This window comes from Lissotriton helveticus, chromosome 6 (genome assembly GCF_964261635.1).
Source record: "Lissotriton helveticus chromosome 6, aLisHel1.1, whole genome shotgun sequence".
Lineage (NCBI taxonomy): Eukaryota > Metazoa > Chordata > Amphibia > Caudata > Salamandridae > Lissotriton > Lissotriton helveticus.
Window position 1 is genome coordinate 1,285,615,977 of NC_136067.1, and position 23,605 is coordinate 1,285,639,581.

The 23,605-nt window shown below is 48.5% G+C and overlaps 1 protein-coding gene across 1 annotated transcript in view; it reads right to left on the reverse strand.

The window, feature by feature from the left end:
* Nucleotides 1-1,177: 1,177 nt before the first annotated feature.
* LOC144761712 (protein ELYS-like) overlaps nucleotides 1,178-23,605 on the reverse strand; it is an 89,673-nt gene continuing 67,245 nt past the window's right edge. The window contains exon 3 of the mRNA XM_078646974.1: nucleotides 1,178-1,626. Within this exon, the coding sequence (XP_078503100.1) occupies nucleotides 1,428-1,626 (199 nt within the window). The 3' untranslated portion in view covers nucleotides 1,178-1,427. The remainder of the gene's footprint in view (nucleotides 1,627-23,605) is intronic.

The window sequence follows — 23,605 nt, forward strand, 5'->3', positions numbered from 1 at the left end:
CTCTTAGGTGGGTGAAATATCAAAGAAAGGATCTGGATAGCTCCAGCAGAGGTCTGCCTCAGAGACAGTGTACCTGTTGGTGTTCAGCTTGCCGCTCTCACAGTTCGAGAGAAAGAGATAGTCGGGAAGGAAAAGGGAGCCGGACTCGCTGGTGTTTACCTCTGTGGTTGGAGTGCCAGTCGCCAAACTTTCGGTAGAGTAGGACGGGTCAGTTGAACTCAGGACTCGCTGGTGTTTTCCTCTTTGGTCGGAGTGCCGGTCGCCGAACTGTCGGTCGAGTAGGACGGGTCAGCCGTCTCGACGTAAGAATGGAGATGCCCAGAGGGCGGACAGTGGCTGACTGCAGGCAAGCATGCCGCCATGTTATCTCCAGCGAAGGTCTGTCTCAGAGACAGTGTACCAGTTGGTGTTCAGCTTGCCGCTCTCACAGTCTAAGAGAAAGAGATGGTCGGGAAGGAAAGGGGAGCCAGACTCGCTGACATTTGAATGGAGATGACCAGCGACGGCTGGAGGGAGGAGGTGGGAGTGGAGACATTTTCAATTGAATCTGGTATAGAAGAGTAACAAGCACTGCCATTCTCCCACATTGTTTAGTAAAGAAAATAGTGCTCACACACTTATTAAAGCATCCCGTATAACGCAGCCAGTAAAAGATACAGTCCCCGTGGGTGGGGCCAAAAGTGGAGATGGTAGTAACCAGGAGGGACTAAGAAGCCTCCTTTACCATGAGAAGCCACCTTTTCCCATGCACTATGATGCAAGCAAATAGAAATCACGGGCGGAGCTTCAAGTCCCTTTCCTGAACGTATCGATTTCAAGAAGCTATCGAATGCCGAGAGCAGCGCATGTGCATTGCTATCGCCAGCCGAGACCTAAAAAGTACTCATTAATGTGGAATGAGCGGGCAGTTGAAGTTTCGCCAGTCAATTTCTGAAAACATTTGTTGTATTTGTGTTTCCATTTTTAGAGACTTTTTCATTGGTGAAGTTTCAACTCATTATGTTGGCCTTAAATAAAAAATTTATGGAATTCACTTTAAAAACTGGAACAGTCAAAAAGGAAGCAGTAAAGTTATTATGTTTGTAGGACAAAGAACTGTATAATGTTAAAAAGGACCTACAAGTAGCAGCAATACAGCATTTGTATAGAAAACAGAGTGAAGAAAACATGTTTTAAGTATACATCTTTATTTAACATTTCTATAAGCCATAGTTACATATTTTATAAATGTATGAAGGGTCAATAAAAAACTGCCTGACTGAACTCCATACGGAATTCTCTCTTTTGAAATCATTTATGAAATTTTACAATAATTTATATAAATTATTTTCTCTCCAATATGATTTTTTTTATTCAACACAATTGAGGACATGAATTTACAAACTGTGGCGTACATACAAACTGTAAAACAAAAAAACGACACACGATCATCGCATCTTCCTACGGGTGACTGGCTTTGTAAAAGCGGATAGCAATCTTTTCCTGTTTCTTCGTAGAGTCCTCTTTTCTGTGCCTTCATCAGAAGATGCTTGAGCTTTGCTGCTTGCTTCAGTAGCTGGACTAGGCATGGGTGATATAAGGTTAACCTCCACTGGGGGTGGTGACCAAGGAACTTTGTCTGAAGACCTAGAATACATAAAATAAAAATAAAAATGTTGATTAGTCACAAGATCTGAAATATTCCATAGAAATTGCCAAGTTGGGTGGTTAAATGAGATCTTAGTACATAACAAACAGTACTCACCTTTTAAACTTCTCATGTCACTTCCAGGAAAGCCCTCACAACAGTACATCACAATTTATTATTTTACTGCTGAAGTAATAGTACAGGTATGCATTCTTTAATCACGACTTTTACGAACTCTGCACGTTCACAAAGGGCAGAATTATTTATAAAATGCAAGTTTGACTCCAGGTGAAAGGGTTAGAATCAGCAAATACTGCAGAAATTCTTAAAATTTTAGATACCGGCAGCGCATAGACATTTGAATCAAATTCAATCCTCAATCCACAGGCAAAACACTTTATTTCTCTCTTCTTTAACATGATAGTACTTATTAAATCCTTAAACCCTGCGTTTTCAGTCAACTGTAAATTGTTCAGTAGCCTCCTGTTGCAATAAATACGTTAACAAGTTACTTACCTTTGGTAACGATAAATCTGTAAGAAACATAGGTCCATTATTGATTCCTTACCTTAGAATTACCACCAGGCATCAGACTGGATCCGGAAAGTTTAGTGTTAGCAGTACCCCTGCGCGTCGGAAGGTGGCATTGGTTGACTCTGCGTTACTCATTGGTGTCGTGGTTGCCGGGATGACGTCGCGGTAGATACAAAGACACCGCCCTCGCGCGCTGACGTCAGTTCTGTACACGACTTTCCACGCTAGAAGCACAGAGCCATGCAAGACACTGACCACTGGTGCACAAAACTAGGGCCCTGAAAGGAAGTCCTTAACCCTAGAAGTCAGTTCGCAGAACGGGAAGGATGGGTGGGGCGGTAAGGAATCTATAACTAACCCATGTTTCTTACATATATATCGTTACTGAAGATAAGTAACTTGTGCATCTGAAAGAGACTGTTAGTTGTAGTTTCCTTACCTTAGAATAGCTACCCCAGCATTACCAACCCCGGTGGTGGGTCTGCAAACTAAGTTCACACCAGACCAGGAGAACTGAAAGGTCAAAGAAGCAGTCTCTCCAGACTTGGCTGTGCAGGGATGCCCACGTGGCTGACTGGCAGAGGTCACTGAGGGGGACTCCTCGTCCGAAAGCAGTAGTGGATGCGGTCGTCCTGGCAGAATGGGCGTGCAGTCCTACTGGAGGCTCCTTTTTCGCCAAGGATAACAGATTTTAATGCAAAGGAGGACCTATCAAGAGATGGTCCGTTTTTGCACAGCCCAACCTTTCTTGGCATCCAAATAACCAACAAAGAGTTGATTGTCAATCTGGAATTCGTTTTGTACGATCCAAATAGAATGATAACGCAGGTTTTGGATCCAGACAGTGGAGTCTCTTCTCCTCCTTAGAAGGATGCGGGGGCGGGAAGAAGGTGGGCATATTGTTCGTCTGTCTTATGTGGAAAGAGGTAACCACTTTGGGAAGAAAAGAAGGTTTAGTTCGAAGGACAACTTTGTCCGGATGAACAACCAGGAAAGAAGGTTTAGAAGAAAGAGCCTGCAGTTCACTCTCCCTGTGAGCAGAGGTGATGGCAACCAGAAAAGCAGTCTTAGGAGTCGAGAGGACAATTATGTAATGGCTCGAAAGGAGCACACATGAGGTATGTTAGAACCAGATTCAAGTCCCACTGGGGCATTACGAAGGGAATAGGAGGAAAGAGGTGAGTAATGCCCTTAAGAAATGTATTTACAATAGGGGACTTGAAAAGAGAAGGCTGATCAGGAAGCCGAAGAAAGGCCGAAATGGCCGAAAGATAGCCTTTGAGGGTGCCCAGAGCAGAGCCCTGTTGGGCTAAAGAAAGAATGATGAGGAGACCCTCTGAAAGGGGGGCAGAAAGGGGATCCACAGCCTTTGCCGTGTACCATGCCACAGATCTGTTCCATCTAGAGGCATATACTGTTTTAGTGGAGGGATGCCTGGCTGGCAAGAATACATTAAAGACTTCGGAGGAAAGTCAAAAGCTGTCAACTGTTGCCACCCAAACTCCAAGCAAGGAGGTGGAGGCTGGAGAGGTTTGGATGGAGAACCATCCCCTGCTGCAGGGACAGAAGATCCTCCTAAAGGGGCAGTCTGATCGGAGGGTCGATGGTCATGTGCAATAGCCTGGGATACCAGACTCTTTGTGCCCAATCCGGAACCGCAAGAGTGACTTGGGCCCGGTCTCGCTTGATATACCTTAGCACTCTGGGCAGAAGTGGTATAGGTGGAAAGTGGTATAGGTGGAAAAGCGCATAGTAGACTGCAACTCCACTTGCGATGAAAAGCGTTGCCGAGTGCCGCCTTGGAAATTCCAAAGTGCATAACTGCTGACATTGCGTGTTCTCTTTGGTGGCAAACAGATCTAACAAAGGCTCACCCCACTGGTGAAAAAGACCTTGCATCACCTCTGAGTGAAGATGCCATTCATGATCCATCATGCACCTTTGGCTGAGTTTGTCCGCCCTGGCGTTCAGGGAAGCTGCCAGGTGTTAAACCACCGGAGACATGCCTTGATGTTCAAGCCATGTCCATAAGCAGAGAGCCTCTTGACATAGGGTCCATGACCCCACCCCGCCCTGATTGTTGCAGTATCACATGGCGGTGGTGTTGTCTGTGAACACCTGCACTACTCTTCCTTTGACAGACGGAAGGACTGCCTTCAGTGTAAGACGAATTGCCCGGAGTTCCAGAAGGTTGATGTGGAGCCTCTGATCTCCGCCTGCCCCATCCCTGAAGTGACACATCTGTCTCTACTGTAAAGTCTGATTGGGGAAGGGAGAGGAATCTGCCATTGACCCAATCCTGGTTCATTAGCCACCACTGCAATTGATGTGCAGTGCCCTCCGAGATCTGAGCAGAATCGGAAAGATTCCCCTGATACTGTGCCCACTGGAGCTTCAGGTCCCACTGCAGAGCCCACATGTGCTACCTGGCATGACCCACCAGCAGGATGAAGGAGGCCATGAGGGCCAGCAGCCTCAGGCCCATACTCACCAAAACCCTGGATAGAGGCTGAAACATTGAAATCATAGCCAGAAAATCCAGGACTTCCTGCTCGGCAGGATAAGCCCGAAACTCCGCTGTATCCAAAACCGCTCAAATGAAAAGGAGCTTCTGAGAGGGAATCAGGTGGGACTTCGGCACGTTGATAGTGAACCGAGTGAGTGCAGGAGTTCTGCTGTAGTCTAGAGGTGGGAGATGACGGCCTGGGGCGAGCCCGCCTTCAACAGCCAGTCGTCGAGATAGGGGAAGGATGGAACGCCTGATCTGCGCAGAGGAGCTGCGACCACCACCATCACTTTTGTGAACACCCGAGCAGCGCTGATAGGGGAGCAAGGTAAACTGAAAATGCTCATGGCCTACCGTGAACCGTTGGTAACACAGATGGGCAGGCAGGACGGGGAAGTGAAAATAGGCGTCCTGCAAGTCCAACGAGAGCAGATAGGACCTGAGCTAATGTTAACATTTTGAACTTCTCCTTCCGTAGAAAGCAGTTGACATCCCTGAGATCCAAGACAGGGCGCAGGCTTTGTCCTTCTTGGGTACCAGGAAGTAGTGGTAATAACAACCACGACCGTCCTTCTGGCACAGAACCACGCTCTATAGCTCCCTTGGCCAAGAGAGCCGTAACTTCCTGATGGAGAAGGGCCAAATGATCCTCCGAAATGCAATGGAATGTGGGTGGCATGGAGGGTGGGGTAGTCTCAAAAGGAAGCGAGTAGCCCTTTCGGACTATCTGCAGACACCCACCTGTCGACGTGACGTTATGCCAGTGGGGGAGGTGATTGCGAATCCTTGGGCCCACTGGCATCTGATGGGCCTGAAAGGTCGGACTATGAAGGTTTGGAAGCTCCTGCAGAGGGGGGAGCAGGTGGACTAGCAACACCTTCTGGCCCCCAGAGCCACAACGCTTGGTCCCACATCCCTGGCCGAGCAGAGCCTGGGTAGCTTGCGCAGGCCTGTCTCTCTGGGTGGAACGTGGTGAGGCACCTCTTCTGTAGCCACGAAAGCAGCGAAAAGCAGACTGTGCAGGGCGAGAGGTGGTAGCGAGGCCCATGGATCTGTCCGTAGCCCTAGAATCCTTACATCGCTTGAGCGCGAGCACCCAAAGGGCATGTCCAAAAGTATAGATTGGACATCACCCGAGAAGCCAGTAAATCTCAGCCAGGCATAGCGTCTCAGGGCTACAGACCTTGCAATCGTCCTGCCTAGCGAGTCGGCGGTGTCCAGCCCACATCGTATGGCGAATTTCTCTGCATCTCTACACTCAGACATTGCACAGGAGAGAAAGGCATGGGTCTCCTCTGAGCACTGTATCAGCACCTGAGCAACCGTATCCCACACAGAGTGGGTGTAATGGTCCAAGAGACTTGCGCTGTTCACCGACCTCAGTCCTAAGCTGGTGGAAGAAAACATCATCCCAAGATGATCCAGCCACTTGGATTCCCTATCTAGTAGAGCAGTAGGGAATTTGCCTTTGGAATTTATTTGAGGCTTGGACCACCAAGCTCTCAGGGGTAGGGTGTTGGGAGAGGAAAATAGGGTCGCCCGGGGCCAGGCGGTGGCGTCGGGAATCATCCTATCCACAGGAGCCCCTGTGCTTGGCTTGGGACAAGTGCCAGAAGGATGTCTGTGAGGGCCTTATTGAACGTCAGCAGGGGCTCCGAAGAGGCTACTGCCGGTTGAAGCACCTCGGTCAGGAGATTGGTCCTGACTGCCACTGTAGAAACCTCAAGGTTCAAAGCCTCAGCCACCCTACGCAACAGCACAGCGTTAAGAGGTTCCCTCCTCATAGCCAAGGTAGGGGGAGAAGGCATGCCAAGGTCTGGAGAGGTGTCCAGACCACTGGCCTCACCAAACTCCTCTCTCCAGTAAGGTTCTTGCAACAGGTCTGTCAAAGAGTCAACAGACCCCTCCCAGTCCTCCTCACCTTGCCACTCAGGGCAATAGGGAACACCAGGGTAGAACACTGCTACAAAAGTACCGGCCGGCGCTGGTCGACGCCGGTCACTCTGAGTCTAAGTCAAGGAGGAGGCCGGGTCAACGCTGGCTGGGGACACAACCGGTATCAGAGGTGTCGACTAGCGCCTATCCTGATCCAGGCCTGGATCATTGGGGACCCTGTGGCGCCGGGGCTTAAGCCACCATCTAATGCCTAGAACCCCCAGCTGAGTCCGCGGGGCCCGAAGTAGCGCCAGCGGAGTCTGGCTGCCTAAAGATGGAGTGGAGGGCCTTGTGAAAACAACAAAGTTGGGCAGGGGTTGCTCCAGCTCCCGGGAGGGAGGGAAGCTCAGAGCCGACCCAGTAGGCTCAGTGGAAGGAGCCGAAGGACGACGACCTTCCGCATCCTGCGTCGCGTCGGCCGACGGACAGGGAGAACGCGAAGAGCGACATTGCTTCTTCGCCTTCTTTTTGTGCTTCAACTCACCCGAAGACAAATACTTCAAAGAGGACTGTTGGTGGTGACTCTGTGACTGGTCCCGTGACCTCCCTCTCGACCGGGACCTCGAGCGGCACGGAGCTGACTGCCCGACCTCCAGAAGCTTTCAGGACTGCTCACGCAAAAACTTTGGGTACATGACCAGGCAGTCGGAGCACAACTTCGGGTCGTGGTTGCACTCCAAGCACCACAGGCACACATGGTGCGGATCCGTAACCAACATCATTTGTGACAGGAGTCACATGGTTTGAAGCCGGTCCGCCTATGTGACACCCCTGTGCACCAGGAGTCGAACAAATCAAAAACGATGTTGAAAAAAGTCATAAAATGACTGTCAAAGAGTGACTAGAAGTACAGCTCGCTCCGGATCTGCGCTGGCTGGCACGGAAAAAGAAAGAACTAAAATAAGCGCGCAGGGCGGTGTCTAAGTAGACACCATGACGTCATCCCAGAGCTCACGATGCCAACGTTGAACGCGGAGTCGACAGACGCCACCTACCGACGCGTAGGAGTACTGCTCCGAAAAAATGTCTCCGTATCCAGTCTGACATCTGCGGGTAATTCTAAGGTAAGGAATCTATATCTAATAGTCTCTTTCAGATAAATATTCTCCCATTCCCGCTGTGTAAAGGAGTGACCTAGTTCGGATTCCCACCTTCTCTGGCCCAAGAATTTATTAATGGGCAGGGGAGGGCGAAGGAGGCAGTATATATCGGATATAAGGTGAAAATCCGAAGTTTTGGATAGCAGACACCCCTCAATGGCGTTGAGCATATGGTCGAATCGTGGGGTGCCTCACCCAGTTTCTGATCCGATGCTACCAGTATCGTTCGAATTCAGGGATGCCTTGTTGTAAGCAGAAGTCCTGCAATGACAGAGGACCAGCTTCATCGAAGAAATGCCCGATAGATTTACAGCCCTCCTGTCTTCACTGAGTGAGGGCCCCAGAGTGAAATCAGGATTGCCAGCTATGGGCATCAGGAGTGATGAGAATGAAGTAATGCCCCTCCTCTCAGCGATTTTGTCCCATGCCGCAAGAGGGGCCTGCATGATGGGAAACAAGTATATGCTTTTGGGGAGGAAGGGAATCTCCCACAGGGATTGTCCCACCACAACCCGATCCATGGAAAGCCAGTTTTTTTCAGATACAGGACACAAACTCAACAAAATCCTAAGGTGCACAGCCCAGTAATACCAATGCAGATTCTGCACCCTCTGACCTTTATCTTTTGGGGCCTGTAACAGATGTCTCCATGCACGCCAGGCCTCTTATCCGCCTATACAAAGCTATCGATCTCCTATTGTAGAGTGCAGAGAGACCCGGGTGGGTGAGGGGGGGTTCCACCAGGAGGTGCATCTTTGGTAGAATATAGCTATCTTTACCGCCACAACTAGGTCCAGCCAAGAAAGGGTGTGTGGTCTCCAGCGGTGCAGGTCCGCTTGTATTTGCTGAAGTAGGTCTGTATAATTAAGGGACACGAGTTTTGAGTGTTCGCTGTAACTCGAGATAGGGGACTGAGGCTCATTGAAAAAGGTAAGAGCGTTGTAACTCGGAGAGCGTGGAGGCCCAGAGTGATAAATTGAGAGTTTGGGATTTATGGACGTTGACCTTAAATCTTGCCGCCTGGACGAACAGCTTGAGTTCAGCCATGAATGCCGGGAGGGAGATTAAGGGAGCCTTCAACCTGGCCACGACGTCATCCGCATATAGACTGAGCGTATGCTTGTCCCCCACAAAACAAACCCCAGATATAAGGGGGTCGTTGCGTATCCTATATACCATGGGCTCCATATACAAGGCAAATAAGAGGGGAAACAGCAGACAGCCCTACCTCACACCTCCTTCCCAATCTGTAGAGGTTCAACAGTTCACTCGCACCGTAGCCGAGGGCAGTGTGTAACTGCTCAGGACCCACTGGATAAACCGATTTGAAAATCTAAAGTGTCAAAGGATTTCTCTCAGGTAGGGCCAATGAATCCTATTAAACCCCTTTTTTGCGTCAATAGATAGAAGCATGCATTCTGCATCAAGTCGTTGTGCCTTCTCAATAAGGTGGAGCAGCCTTTTCATATTGTCACCGCATTGGCGATTGGGGACAAACCCCCTTGGTCCCGATCTATCAAGCCAGGCAGGAGAGGGTTCAATCGCGAGGCCAAGATCCCACTGAACAGCTTAAGGTCGACGTTCAATAAGGAAACTGGCCTATAAGAGGCGTAGTGGCGCTTGTCGTTGCAAGGTTTGGGCATACCCAAACCTTGCAACGACCCCCAGCATGGTTGGTGCGAGTGCGGAGGAAACCCAGACAGTATTGCAGATTCTGATGAGTATGGGGGCAGGATGATCAGAATGTCTTATAAGAACAAGCATTTACAATGCAACGGTTTCGCCTTTGCAAAAGTTAGAGCTATTGGCATTGTAAATGACAACATTTTTATTTATGTGTTGGTTTTAAAAACAGATAAATAAAAGGCATTGTCATTTACAATGCCAATAGCTTAATCTCTCGCAAATGCCACACACACACACCCACAGAGAGTCCTCCACACAGAGCCCTCCCCACACAGAGCCCCCCCACACACAGAGCCCCCCCACACACACAGAGCCCCCACACACACACACAGAGCCCCCCACACACACACCCACACAGAGCCCCCCACACACCTGCACAGAGCCACCCCACACACAGCGAGCCCCCCCACACACTGCGAGCCCCCCACACAGAGCCCCCACACACTGCGAGCCTCCCCCACACACTGCGAGCCTCCCCCACACACTGCGAGCCCCCCCCACACACTGCGAGCCCCCCCACACACTGCGAGCCCCCCCACACACTGCGAGCCCCCCCCCACACACTGCGAGCCCCCCACACACACTGCGAGCCCCCCCCACACACTGCGAGCCCCCCCCACACACTGCGAGCCCCCCCACACACTGCGAGCCCCCCCACACACTGCGAGCCCCCCCACACACTGCGAGCCCCCCCACACACTGCGAGCCCCCCCACACACTGCTGCTGTTTACAAGGAGGGGCCACATGTAAAGGTCAAGTTGGACGCAAGCGGCCCCATGGGCCGTACATTGAGTATCACGGATTTAAAGTATACTCGCAGCAAGTTAGAACGGTAGCCGGGCCCTAAAGCAGCAAACCCATTACTTTCAATTAAAAAACGGGAAGTAATTATCACCGTGACCACTTCGAAATGAAGCAGTTTTTTCCACCATGCATCTTCAGCAACAAAAACAAAAGACAATGGCACTTAACCATCAACCACCGCGCTTTTAACAATTTCACTTTTCTCACAGACTTTACCTACCTCCACTAGGCTGACCTGTGCTGAAAAAAATGCAGTTTTGTTAGTAACAAGCACCCCTACATCTGATTAAACTAATATACTTGATGCTCCACGATCAGTATTGTTGTTCAATCCACATCCTCATAAAAATAGATTAAATTTACAATGAGCATGAACTAGGTAATCAGATGTAACTAGGGCGGATGGCGTTTATGTTCAATAAACTTGTGAGGCAGGGGTTGCATTGGTTTTAGATCTTAAAGGCCTTTCTTAAAATATTGACTTAAAACCAGCCTAATTCTGCTCGACCTTTCGTCTGCATTCGACACAGTAAACCATGCCAAAATACTAGAACGACTGGAGGAAAGGATGTAGTGGGCACAGTCCAAGAGTGGTTTAGATCCTTCTTAGAGAACAGATCGCAAGAATTTGCAGTGAACAAACCACTATCAGCATCATCCCCAAATCTTATTGGAGTACCACAGGGATCAACACTATTCTCTGCTCTATTCAATCTATATGTAGAACCACTAACAGAAATTTTACAGCAGGCAAATATTTCCTTCCACATGTATGTTTTACTGTTCGCAATCGCTGTTTGCGTGCTCGGGAGAAATATCTCGAAACATGCATTTGAGAACGCGAACAAGCAAAAAATTCACGAAGTTGCGGAACGCAGAAATTTGGGCAATTTTGCATTCTCCGCAGAACGCGAGATTACCCAGATTCCGCAAATTCCGCTAGCGGAATGGAATTTACCGCCCAGGCATAGTCTGTATACAAGTATGTTTCATTTTTGTTTCTTTTTTAAAACTGGTGAGGTTCAGGTAGCTTCTACAACAATAACAATTTGCTAAATCCATGCCAAACCTGAAGAATGACTGACACACAGGCTTTGCCAATGTTTTTTTGTATTATGCACTCCATACTACCAGCTGCCTCCCTTGCGTACTTCTGTCCTATGGCATTATTTGTTGCTCTCTGTAATCAGTTTGTTTCACTCCATCTCTCTATAGGTTGCGTTCGCCCTTGTGTACTTTCCCCCCAAGGGCTTCTCCACTGCCCGAACATGTTGGCCTCATTCGCCCATTTGCTTCCCCTCAGCACTCTACTCTACTCTCTCTGTGTTGCCTGATCTCCCCCTCAACCATGCTCTCCAAGTTACTACCCACCACTTGCATTGCAGTATTGCTACCACCCCTGTTGCTTCAACCACACAGTTTATATAATAGTAATTAAAAAAAACTTTTGTACTCTTCTTTTTTTTTTTAACCGATCCAACACGGATCAGTAACTACAAAGAGAAAACAAGAAACTGCGTCATTTTATGTGCTGCACAGGCGCAGTGACAGCCTACAAAGTGACGTGAATGGCCAAATCAAAGGGGTATTTGTTTTGTTTTTTAATTTGTAGCCCTGTAGACCAGCATCCGGGATCCTGTGCAGCAATTCTTAAAACCATCAGAGAAGCCAATTGGCCCCTAAGGTGAGACCTGTTGGGTCTGCTAATGCTTTGTGCTTGTTGCCTTGTGTGGAAGTACCTTCCTCTTCGATGTTTGCCCCTGCCCTTGAGCATAGACACTTTACTTGTAGTTTTCCACAGCTTACTTTTCGGGGACTACATTTTTCTTATTGGTAAGCAGTCCATGAGAGTGACCGAGTTTTCCAGCTGTCTCCCTTGTGCATTTCTTTTCACCCCTTCTACCAAGCTTCATGTTGCTTTCTCTTGCCAGTATGCCCCATCGGTATTGCGCTCGCCCTTGTGTGCTTCGTCCCCCTCATTGCATCCTCACGCATGTGCCTCTCTCACAAATGCTGCTTTTGCCCACCCCAAGCTTCCTTTGCTCACCCCTCCCACTCCATGTTGCTGGCCCTCCCCACACCTGCAACCTTTTGTGGATAAATAAAAATAAAAATATGACACCAATGTCATATTGTAGATGCACATTCATAATAGAGTATGCACATTTACAAAATGGCAGCTTGTGTCATTGTTTTTTTTTTTTTTTACCAGTGTGCACAGCATCTTGCAGATGCACTGTCCCCTTTACCCTCGCTACATGTAATAAATAATCTACTGTGACTGAAATGTATGAAATCGTGAACCTACTGTTTAGCAAAATGTATGGTTGATGATACAAGATCATAAAGAAAATCATAAAAAGATGTTTAACCAAATAAATAGAAATGAGGACAGTGGAGGAGGAGGACAGGGAAGGTAAGTCGTCAAAAATATCAAAAGGTATCGAGAAAGTTGGATGAGCAAATGGGGAAAGCAGCAAAGAGGACAGGAGTGGGGAAGTAGTATACATGGCCGGAGAGGTGAAGGATATCCGTTAATTACATTTGAAATGTATATAGTCTATATAAAATTCCTAACCACTTCATGAATTTTTCTCTACACATCCATTGCACCCCTGACACACTCCAAGTGTCCTACAGTACTGCAGATGCCAGATTATTCAGAGTGACATTTCTTGGAAAGACAGACTTACAGGAATAGATGGTTTGAAATGCAGGGTAATGGAGAGGAGAAAGGTAGACAAATGACAAGCAGCAACAATCTGTAAGACAACAAAGAGAACCACAGAAGCAAAGCTGTCCAATCAAGTCAAGATCACAGGGAGAAACTCAAAAAGAGTAGTCCATGGTATCACTGTCACATAGGACACAGGATTTACAGTCAGTGTCATTAAGTTTCAAAGAGCAGGCCCCGGTTTTAGTGTCACAGATAAGACGCACAGAGGACACCAGAACCACAGTCAATGTCACAGGGAGTGACTCAAAGAGGAAGACCTAGTGTGAACGTCACAGGGGAGAGAGACAGTACACAGACTCTAAAATGTCCGAGGGAGAGACTCCAAAAGCAGGACCGTGTGTCAATATCACTGAAAGAGGCAGAGGAACCAGGATTTGAAGTCAATGACACAGGGAGAAACTGGTGTGATTGTCACAGAGGAGGTATACATAAAGAGGCCACTGGATCCACAGTCAATGTCACAGGAAGACACTCCAAAGGGTGGGCTGTGTGCCGGTGTAACAGTGGTCCCAAAGCGGCAACGCTGTGCTGCCAGTGTAACAGGGGGGAAAGAACTGGCAGGTAGCGTGTTACAGAGAGTGACCCAAGCAGAGAGGCAAAGCCTTGGGAGTGGAATGGCATGGGAGAGATGTGGTCTGAGCAAGGCCAGCCCCAAATCGGATTTACCGGGCTGCGCCATGGGCGGCAAGAAAACGTGGTGTTTCTTGTGGATACGGGGTGGGGAGGATCATTGTAATGTGACGGCAGGATGTGTAAGGAAGATGGGAGGAGGGCAGGGGATTGATGAGGTGCTAACAATTACGCGGGGGAGGTATATTAAGGGATGATTACAAAGTCTTTAAAAGGACCCAATTAAGATTAAGTGGGATGGACGAGCTGCTGGTTGCATAACATTAAGTCAGGCGTCTCCCTGCGAGCCTCCCCCCCCTTCTTCTCCCCACAGGGCTCGGGCCCAGCTCGCCCACGCCCAAGGCAGGCCTTGGTCTTTGTGGCAATGCCCTGCAGAATGACATGGGAGAGCCCTGAACAAAGAGGCAGGGCCGCCTAGCTGGAGAGACAAAGCAGATACCTGGTCCTAGAGACAAGGCCATGCTGGAGAGTGACATACAGAGTAACCATGTTCTTAAGAGATCACAGAAGAGACACAGTGCAAGGGGTAAGGTCCTCCGAGTGGAACAATATGGGAGAGACCCGGTCTGAGAGGCGAGGCCCTGCAGTCGGGAAACAGGTATTGGAGGGAATCAGCATACGAGGGATAGAGGGGAAAAAACACCACATGCACTCTCATGGAGTGCTGAAAGAAAAAAACCAAAGTAAAAACAGTGGAAGGATGCACGTTATGTGTTAAAAGGGTGGCAAAAAAGCTATGCTCTAGTGGAGCAGCAACCACATGAAGATGAAGAAAGTATCTGAATAAGAAGCAAGCAAAAGAAAGTGATAAGAAAGCTAAGCAACGGTAAACAATGTGTGCTTCAAATCCCACTGTATGTTATGGTATGGTCTACAATAGGTATTTTTAAACAGACTGAACAAACACGTACAGAGCCAACAGGTATTGCCTTTATGATGGGAGTGCCCAGCTATTGGCTTTGCCAATGCTCATCTGTAAAGCAGTGCTTAAACAAGAGAAAGAAAAAAAAACATTTCAAAATACTGGAACAAAAGTTAAAACAAAAAAAACTTCGTGTATTTTTCAATCTTTATAAAATGGCATACTCCATTTTTCAAATACTTTTTAACTCCGGAAACTGAACATAATTTATAAATTACAGGGAAGTGTCCGACAGACTTTCTTTAGGATACAGAAGTGAAACATACTCCAGGCATTTGGTTCTCTGAAGTAAGCCTAGGGAGCAGATTTGTTAACCTCCAGGTACTGATATATCACCTTTTTTAGTCGTGCTAAGTACACAATATGCCTCAAATGCTGGGCTTATTGATCACAGCATCCAGTCCCTCTCCCAGCACCATTAAATCCTTTGTGTGCCAAGCATTTACATTCAGGCAATAGGTGGAGTGGGGATAAAAGAAAACAACCCTCGAAGTGTGCTCTTTAGTCATACCCTGGGAAAATAAAAGTTTCTGAACTTTCACAGACAAAGTGGAAGGGGGGGGGCACTGTGCTTAATTTGTGCCTGTGTTTGCCAGCGCTCTGCACAGACACTTATTTCGTAACACCTTCACATATTTATGAAAGTCTAACACGTGGTGACACTGTCAGTCTATTTACAACAACAAAAACAAGCATTTACAATGCAATGGTTTCGCCTTTGGAAAAGTTAGAGCTATTGGCATTGCTCATGACATTTCTTTTTATTTTTTTTACTTATAAATAAATGGCATTGTTATTTACATTGCACACAGCTCACAGCCCACACAGCTCTCTCAGCCCACACAGCTCTCACAGCTCTCACAGCCCACACAGCCCACACAGCCCACACAGCTCTCACAGCCCACACAGCTCTCACAGCCCACACAGCTCTCACAGCCCACACAGCCCACACAGCCCACACAGCCCTCACAGCCCACACAGCTCTCACAGCCCACACAGCTCTCACAGCCCACACAGCTCTCTCAGCCCTCTCAGCTCTCTCAGCCCACACAGCTCTCTCAGCCCACACAGCTCTCTCAGCCCACACAGCTCTCTCAGCCCACACAGCTCTCTCAGCCCACACAGCTCTCTCAGCCCACACAGCTCTCTCAGCCCACACAGCTCTCTCAGCTCTCACAGCCCACACAGCCCACACAGCTCTCACAGCCCACACAGCCCACACAGCCCACACAGCTCTCACAGCCCACACAGCTCTCACAGCCCACACAGCCCACACAGCCCACACAGCTCTCACAGCTCTCACAGCTCTCACAGCCCACACAGCCCACACAGCCCACACAGCCCACACAGCCCACACAGCCCTCACAGCCCACACAGCCCACACAGCTCACACAGCTCACACAGCTCACACAGCCCACACAGCCCACACAGCCCACAAAGCTCACACAGCCCACACAGCTCTCACAGCCCACACAGCTCTCTCAGCTCTCACAGCCCACACAGCCCACACAGCTCTCACAGCCCACACAGCTCTCACAGCCCACACAGCTCTCACAGCCCACACAGCTCTCACAGCCCACACAGCTCTCACAGCTCTCACAGCCCACACAGCTCTCACAGCCCACACAGCTCTCACAGCCCACACAGCTCTCACAGCCCACACAGCTCTCACAGCTCTCACAGCCCACACAGCTCTCACAGCCCACACAGCTCTCACAGCCCACACAGCTCTCACAGCCCACACAGCTCTCACAGCTCTCACAGCCCACACAGCTCTCACAGCCCTCACAGCCCACACAGCTCTCACAGCTCTCACAGCCCTCACAGCTCTCACAGCCCACACAGCTCTCACAGCCCACACACTAGTAGGTCTTTTCTTGCTACTATTCTTAACATAAGCGCAGCAGTGGTGTCGTTACCCTTACCTCCCACGTAAACCCACTGTACGTCACTTCTGAGTGTCCAACTGGCTAACAGGGCACTGGCACTTCAATTACGACGAATCGAATTACGAAATGACACAAAGTCAATACCCTGGACGGCCGTCTCGTAAGAGAGGTTCGGCTGTCTTTTGGCAGCTGCCTGAGCTCAAACACTTTCTCGCCCAGCTAAGCAACAGCGTAATAAACAAGTATGTAAACAATACATGCCCTTTACCTGAGGTATGTTTAGAAAGGTTAGCGGAAAGAGCTTAAGACAAACGGACTGTTGGACAGAAGTGTGAGAAAATATTTTAAAGATGTAAAATAAATTAACTGAGGAACGAGTGAGTGTGTGTGTGTATATATAGCGTAACTTACAATCCAGTGTGTGCCTCGCAAGAGGAAAGGGGCGGAGCTCGTATTGATTTTGGGCCCTGATAGTTTGGGTTCCTGTCTAGAGGCTGGAAGTCCTCGGCTCGACATGTCGTGGCACGCCGCCTCCCACTTCAAACACACGCTGCCCGCTCTGCCCTGCGGCTGCCTGTCCCAGCACAACAATTACAGCACGAGCCGACACTCACCAGCAGCCACTGATGAAGAAACTAGCTGACAAGTGATAAGAGCCAACCAGTGGTAAGTAATTGGTGGGCTTTAAAAAACAATGTAAGTACCCAAAAGGTCATGTGTGGTCTCGTAGGGGGGGATGAAAACAAGCATTTGCAATGTAATAGGTCTCTCATTTACTAGAGTTTGAGCCATTCATATTGTAAATGACAATGCCTTTTATTTATGTGTTGTTTTAAAAACAGAGACTGATAACGCTTGCCAAGCCCGATAAGCAAATGTGAGATCTGTTGCATTGTAAATGTGTGCTGTTAAAAATAAAAAGCATTGGGCGAGAGCATGCTGCTGCAGGTAGGAGAAAGCTACTTGAGAAAATAGTGCTCGGAAGCTATAAATAAAGCCTACGGAGCAACAACACAAGAAACGGGGTGTTGCCATGGGAGGTTACAAAATGACACGGCGGTACTAAAAAGGGAGTACTAAGCTTTTTGACCAATAAACAGCCACAGATTATAGTGGACAATGACAAGCCAATTAAAAATGTGTGCGGGGAGTGGGCAGAGCTTCAAGTCCCCACCTCAATATAGCATGCCTCACAACACAGGAGTAAGTCCTGGCACAAACACGGAGGAAAAAAAACTTTGGTGCTACCACATCACTCATCACTGTTTGCAGGGGTTTCCTGGTAAGACCCGTGCCTGGCCCTCAACTAGGCCCGTGCCTGGCCCTCGACTAGAGATCCATACCTGGGTCAGAAGGTACAACCACTAGCATTCCAGTATTCCTGAATGAGTTGGTGTTGCAGACATCAACAAAAACGTTTACCTAAGCCCCAACAGATCTTTGCCTGCGCCCCCAACATAACCTTGGTCCCTCCACATTCCCTTGCTTTGCCTGCCAAGAGACCCGTGGTGCCCAAAATGTCCTACGGGTGTCCCACAGAGGCAATGCTGTAACCCCTGAACGACCTTAGATGAGCACCGCCCACCCATGCAGAGTGCAATTTGGCCCCAATCAACGCCTCATATTTAATGTGTCGAACCTTGTCATTGCCTCCCAAAAGCCTGTTTCCTTAACCTCAAAAATCTCCATCTCGCGATTTCTCTTTTGCTCTCGCGCTCTCTCTACCTTACCCTATGTCTCTGCTCCCTCACCCTGTGTAAACAGAGCACTGGACCCTGTAGGGTCCCCCACCCCCAACAACTCATCATAACTTACTCACCTGGTATGAGGGGAAGTTGGTGATGTGCCTCTACTTCCAGGAGTGGTTGTATTTTCATGGTTGGCGGTTTGTGGGTCAGCCCACTCCCCTGAGAACTCTGTGGGAGACCTGTACAGTACAATGGCAGCTGGCACCACTCATATACTTCTATTTAGCGAGCTGGGCCCCCTTTGTGAAGCTTGGCTGCAAGCTGAAGTTAGATTCACTCCTGTGTTCTCTCAGCTCTCTTTTGCCTAGTGGCAGATTATGGAAATTGATAATCTAATGAGTTTTGATTTCAATTGATGATTACGTTTATACCAGACTCCCCCTCGCTTCCACCCCCCCCTTGCCCCCAGTATTATCAAAGCCAAGAGAATAACCCGAGTCGCTGCAGCTGCCTGCCTCTTTGTTCTGTTTTAGCAAGATGTGCCGGGCTGATAAGGGCTGGGAGCGGATTCTGCAGAGATGGGGCCAGAACACTTTCATTAACTTCAATCATGAGAGTAATGTGGAACTTGTTCAGCCATTACAGTGGGCTCCGCCAGATAAGGGGGGCAGTTCCTGGTTGCAGCTCTGATGCGGGAACCATACTTTACACCCTATGCCCCCACCCCCTTACTACATCTATAGATCATCTATGTTCATATCCAAGCAATTCAGCGGTAACATTTTTATACATGGACATTTTAAAGCAGCAAACAGGCCCAGAAGGCGTTGGAACGATGTGCATGAGTTGGAATATTTTGTGATTAGGAAAGTTTGGCAGAATGGTAATTAATTTAAAAGTCGAATCTAAAACATAGTGATGAGTGATGGTAAATTACCACCCAGCGCAATTACATGTTTTACCGAATACAAATTTGCACCTGGTAACATCTTTCACTTTTCAGCACACATTTGGAACATATCTGTAAGATGTCTGCAGAAAATGACCAATGGTGGTGTCAATTGGTGCACGAAGGGCCCATTAATTCTGGGACATGCCTGTTATTTCCTATTCTAGCCCAAAAACGTATGATGGGTGTTTACTGGGGTTTCGGTACTGTCTCCAGGCGGTACCACTGGACTGTTACTACCACCTCATGTTATCAGTCTTGTTATAATGTGGATTATGGGTGGTGCCCCTTTGGAATTGAATCTATGGCTACGGTGATTTTTGCACGATTATGGATTTGGCGCATTTGCCACATAATCCATCACCTGCTGCATAATTTGAAAATGTTAACAAAAAGATTGTTTCAAGCTCAAACAGATCAAGTTACAAAAAATGCGGCGACGCTTGTTGCTGTGCAGGGGATGGCAGTTCGCAGAAGTTGACTGTTAACCCATCAGTTTCATATGCCTTTCAGTTGCATATTGCTGTTTTTGGGTGTTAAACTAGTACTAATACGGTGAAGCCTTTGTCCATTGTTAACGTGCAAAATAATGAACTGATACTATGGCAAAATGTGCCGCACCATGCCGAATAATTTGCATTTTCGTTCTGCGTCAGTCATCCCTGCCGATTAACTTGGTCCTCCCATGTCGCATTATTCCAGTAGCCCCGACCATAGGGATGTGTCGTCATGCAACCACATCCACACACGGATCACTTAGGATGCCTCAAATCACACCTGGGCCCCCAGCCCAGTACCACGCTTCGGCGGTTCCTGTTGTTCCTCCACACACATGAACACAGGCAAACTTGAGTTGGAAAGTGGAGGTAGTCTCGGGAGCCGGGCTGCCCGCTCATCCTCTGCTGTTCTCTCTGCTAGATGGCAGCAGCTGATAAGTGGCGGGACCTGATCCCCAGTCTGATAACGCTTGCCAAGCCCGATAAGCGACGCTTATCTCTCCCCGGCAGGCCAGCGCTGGATTCCCTTACAATAACAAACACTGCCGATGACAACGCACAGGGCTCCCAACAATCTCTCCCACCGCTAATGTGATTAAAGCTGGCGCTTTTTTTTTTCTTCTTTGGTGGGATGGGTAGTGGGGTCAGGGCCGGGAGGGGCTGCTTACATTTGCACTTTTTTGCACATGAAAGCACTCAGAAAAATGTCACCGGGTGTGAGAAAAAATATTCTCTCGTCTTTCTCAGCGGCCCTGGCTGACTGCCAAAGAAGAAAAAGAAAAGCAAAATGTGAAAAACGTGCAACATAAATAAAATGAAGACTGTGCGCTCTCTCTCTAGCGTACTAGCATACATCTGTCGGGGGGTTACACAAATGGAGGAAAGCATGCTAAAATGTTTCTTCTGTTAAACAAGTCACCCTCTCTCGCTCCAGGAGCCGTTTTTGCTCATGAATATACACATTTCGGATGCCGTTCGTAAGAAATGTAAAAATGTGCAATGTATAACGTAAAATGTTCTAACATGTGAACATTATTTGGTATGTTTTCGCTGCAGTTTCCAGCGTTTCAGGAGAGGGTTTCCAATAAGGCAAAACGAGTCCCAGCTGAATATACCAGTCTGTCTTCCTCGCCTCTATAAAACAAGCCCAGTTTAACTACCATAGGGTTGAGCACGCATGTTTGCTGGCATAGCGCTTAGTGTCGAGCATGTCCAGTCTCGAAGCGCCGCGCCGGAAGGAGATGCCAAGCCTGTCCGTGCGTTTTGCGGCCCAGAGCACTCCGCCTCAGGCGGGAGACGGGCACGGGGCCCTCTCCAGGCACTGCCCAGGGCCCCCACCGAGAGGAGCCAGGCTGTGTCAACACAGCCCGCGGCCCGGGCCAGAGAATTCAGGAGGGGGGTTTTACTGAGGGGAAGAAACCACAGAGGGATGGACGCACGCCTGTGGTCACGACCAGTGCTAGACTGCTCTCCGTGAACGAATATTGAGTTGGGGAGGGGGCGGAACGGACAGCGGGAGGGGGGGGGGCGGGAAGGCAACAATTAAAAAGAAACAATGGCACAAAAGGGGGGCAGAGGCTTACCTAAAAGCCTCGGTAGACGCTGCTCGGAAAGCACAGCGTCCTGTAGGGATTCGGGGGCGTGCTCTCCCCTTCCCATTGGCTGGAAGGTAAAATTCCAGCCAATGGGAAGAGGAGAGGGCGTGACTTAAAAAAAGACACGGAAACGCCCCCGAATCGTGTCAAGGCGGGCCCTGAACTCAGTGACGCTCCTCTCCTCCAATGGCTGGCCAGCATTTACGAGGCCAGTCAATGGAGAAGAGGGGCCTGTTCAGGCCCCCATACTACTAACAAAAGATTTCGGCTCCGCCCACCCACTGCTTACGCAGTGGGACGGTAGCCGAAACCTAAAAAAGCGCAGGGAACCTGTCGGGCCAGGGGATTTAAGTTTTTTCTGGGAGATAGTAGACACTACTTCCTCAACCCGAACTGGGGAGTCCAGAATCGCAGTTTGGTTGAGTGTTTGCCTGGCAGTCGCGACTTCCAGAAGGTAACAGGTCGAACATCTGTGGGGAGTGCAACGAATTGGCGGAATGTCTCCGCTATATGTTATGCAGGTCCTCAGTCTGTTCCATCCCAGATATATCAACTGTATACGATACCCCGGACAACTGTTGCTATGCCCGCATGTTGGATATTTATAAAACAACAGTGATCCTTAAAACATTTTGTAAAAAATTTCAATGAAGTATAGCCAACAATACGTGCTATAGAAAAAAAAAAGTGTCCAGCCGGACACGGAATTGTAATCAATGCGGTGTATGAAGGAATTTTTCAAGAACAAACAATACAGCGGGATACACTCCTGTATCCAATACAAGAAAACAAACAAATAAAAGAGTTTTTCAGGCAACGGCGGCAAGGATGCTTTAGGTCAATGATAATACATAACTGAGCTATCCAAAATAGTTGGCACACACGAATAGAACACAATGGTAAACTGTTTAACTATATAAGTGGTCGACGGCGTATCGATCCTTAAGAAACAGATCATAGGATCATCATCAGGACTGCATTTATCACATGCCTGAACATTTACAGCAAGCCTGTGGAGAAATTAGGGGAGAAAAGGCAAGGATGACTTTAGAAGGAGGAAACATCCAGCATCATTTTATCATAATTAAAAGTAGACCACGCAGAGTAGGACATCTTGAGAAGTTTTAAAGTTTTAAAACTGTGCTTAATGAAAAAGGAAGAGAGGGAAGAGAATTGAGGAACTGAAGTGATCGGTAGGACTCATAAACGACTTTCCTTGAGGAGGTGATGCTAAGCCTTCCACTTGAAATTGCAAGGAGGTATATTGTGTGGCAATTAGAGAGCCAAGTGTGCGTATGTGCATAGAAAAGACCAGATGATGGGCAGTACTGCCAGGCAGAATAGGTGAATAAGACCTACGTAATAAGTAGACAAACGGTGAATATCTCGGTCCAAAGAGAGTGAAGTGAACATAACCAATGTGAGCAGTGATAATGCCGGTAAAAGCATGGAGGCGATATGTGAATGGAAGCCAATAGGAGCAAGTAGAACGCCCGTGTGCGCAGGCAAATTGGGAGAATGTCACAGCTAACCTGTGGGATAACGGTAGGCATACGGGGTGCGAACTAACCATGAAGGTAATGCTTGTGGAGCCACACAGAGTCGAAAACCGCACAGTGTGGGCTTGTGGAGTCACACAATCGTTTCGCCGTGTGATGCAGGTTGGGTGGCTTAAAGGGGGCTGCAATATGTGCAGGCGCAATTATTACCTAGAGGGGGTAGGTATCCATCAGTTAGGGCCAGTGGGAGTAAGTAGTAAACAGTGCGTGCGTGCTGCGCAAAACTAAAGGTTACCTTTTATAGTGGACTGGACAATGCCGGTACGAAATGAAAAGCTGCGGGATAGGTAATCCTTGTCGGTCTTCGTCTGGGGAGGTCGGTGCCTGTCGGAGGGAGTGGGTCTTGGGTTAGAACGTGCTACGGGGACACAAATTGAATGTAGTCGGTATAGGGAAGGAACTCTTACCTTCCAACCAGCAGGCGTGTGTCCGGAATCTGCTAGACGCGATGGTGTGAGCAGAAGGTTACGCCTTGAGGGGCGGGTCGGGGGCTTTATGTACACATGCGAGTGAGAACGGACTAAGGCGGCCATCTTGGGTGAGGGAGTGTAGAGCCGGATGTACGTCCTACGATGGATGTTTTGCGGGTAGAACCGGCAAGGAGAAATTAAGGTGAATAGGAAAGTGTAGTTCAAAGGAGGTGCCAAGGGTGAATGTATCTGCTAGTGTGAAGATTATGACAGCTAGAGAGCGAAGTGAAAGAAGAGATTCAGACAACAGAAGCAACATATAGGGTTTGAAAACAATTGGTATTGTGGACAATTCAAGGCAACAATAAGTATTACAGAATAATGCAGTGAGGAACATTGTTAACAGCCCCTGTACAGGGATGAGTGTTAGCGTGAAAATGAATGACAATTGTCAATTGGTCAGTTGAGAAACCTGTTCAAAAATTCAGTAATTACGAAAAGTAGTCCAACTGGGACACATTAAAGGAGAGAGGTCC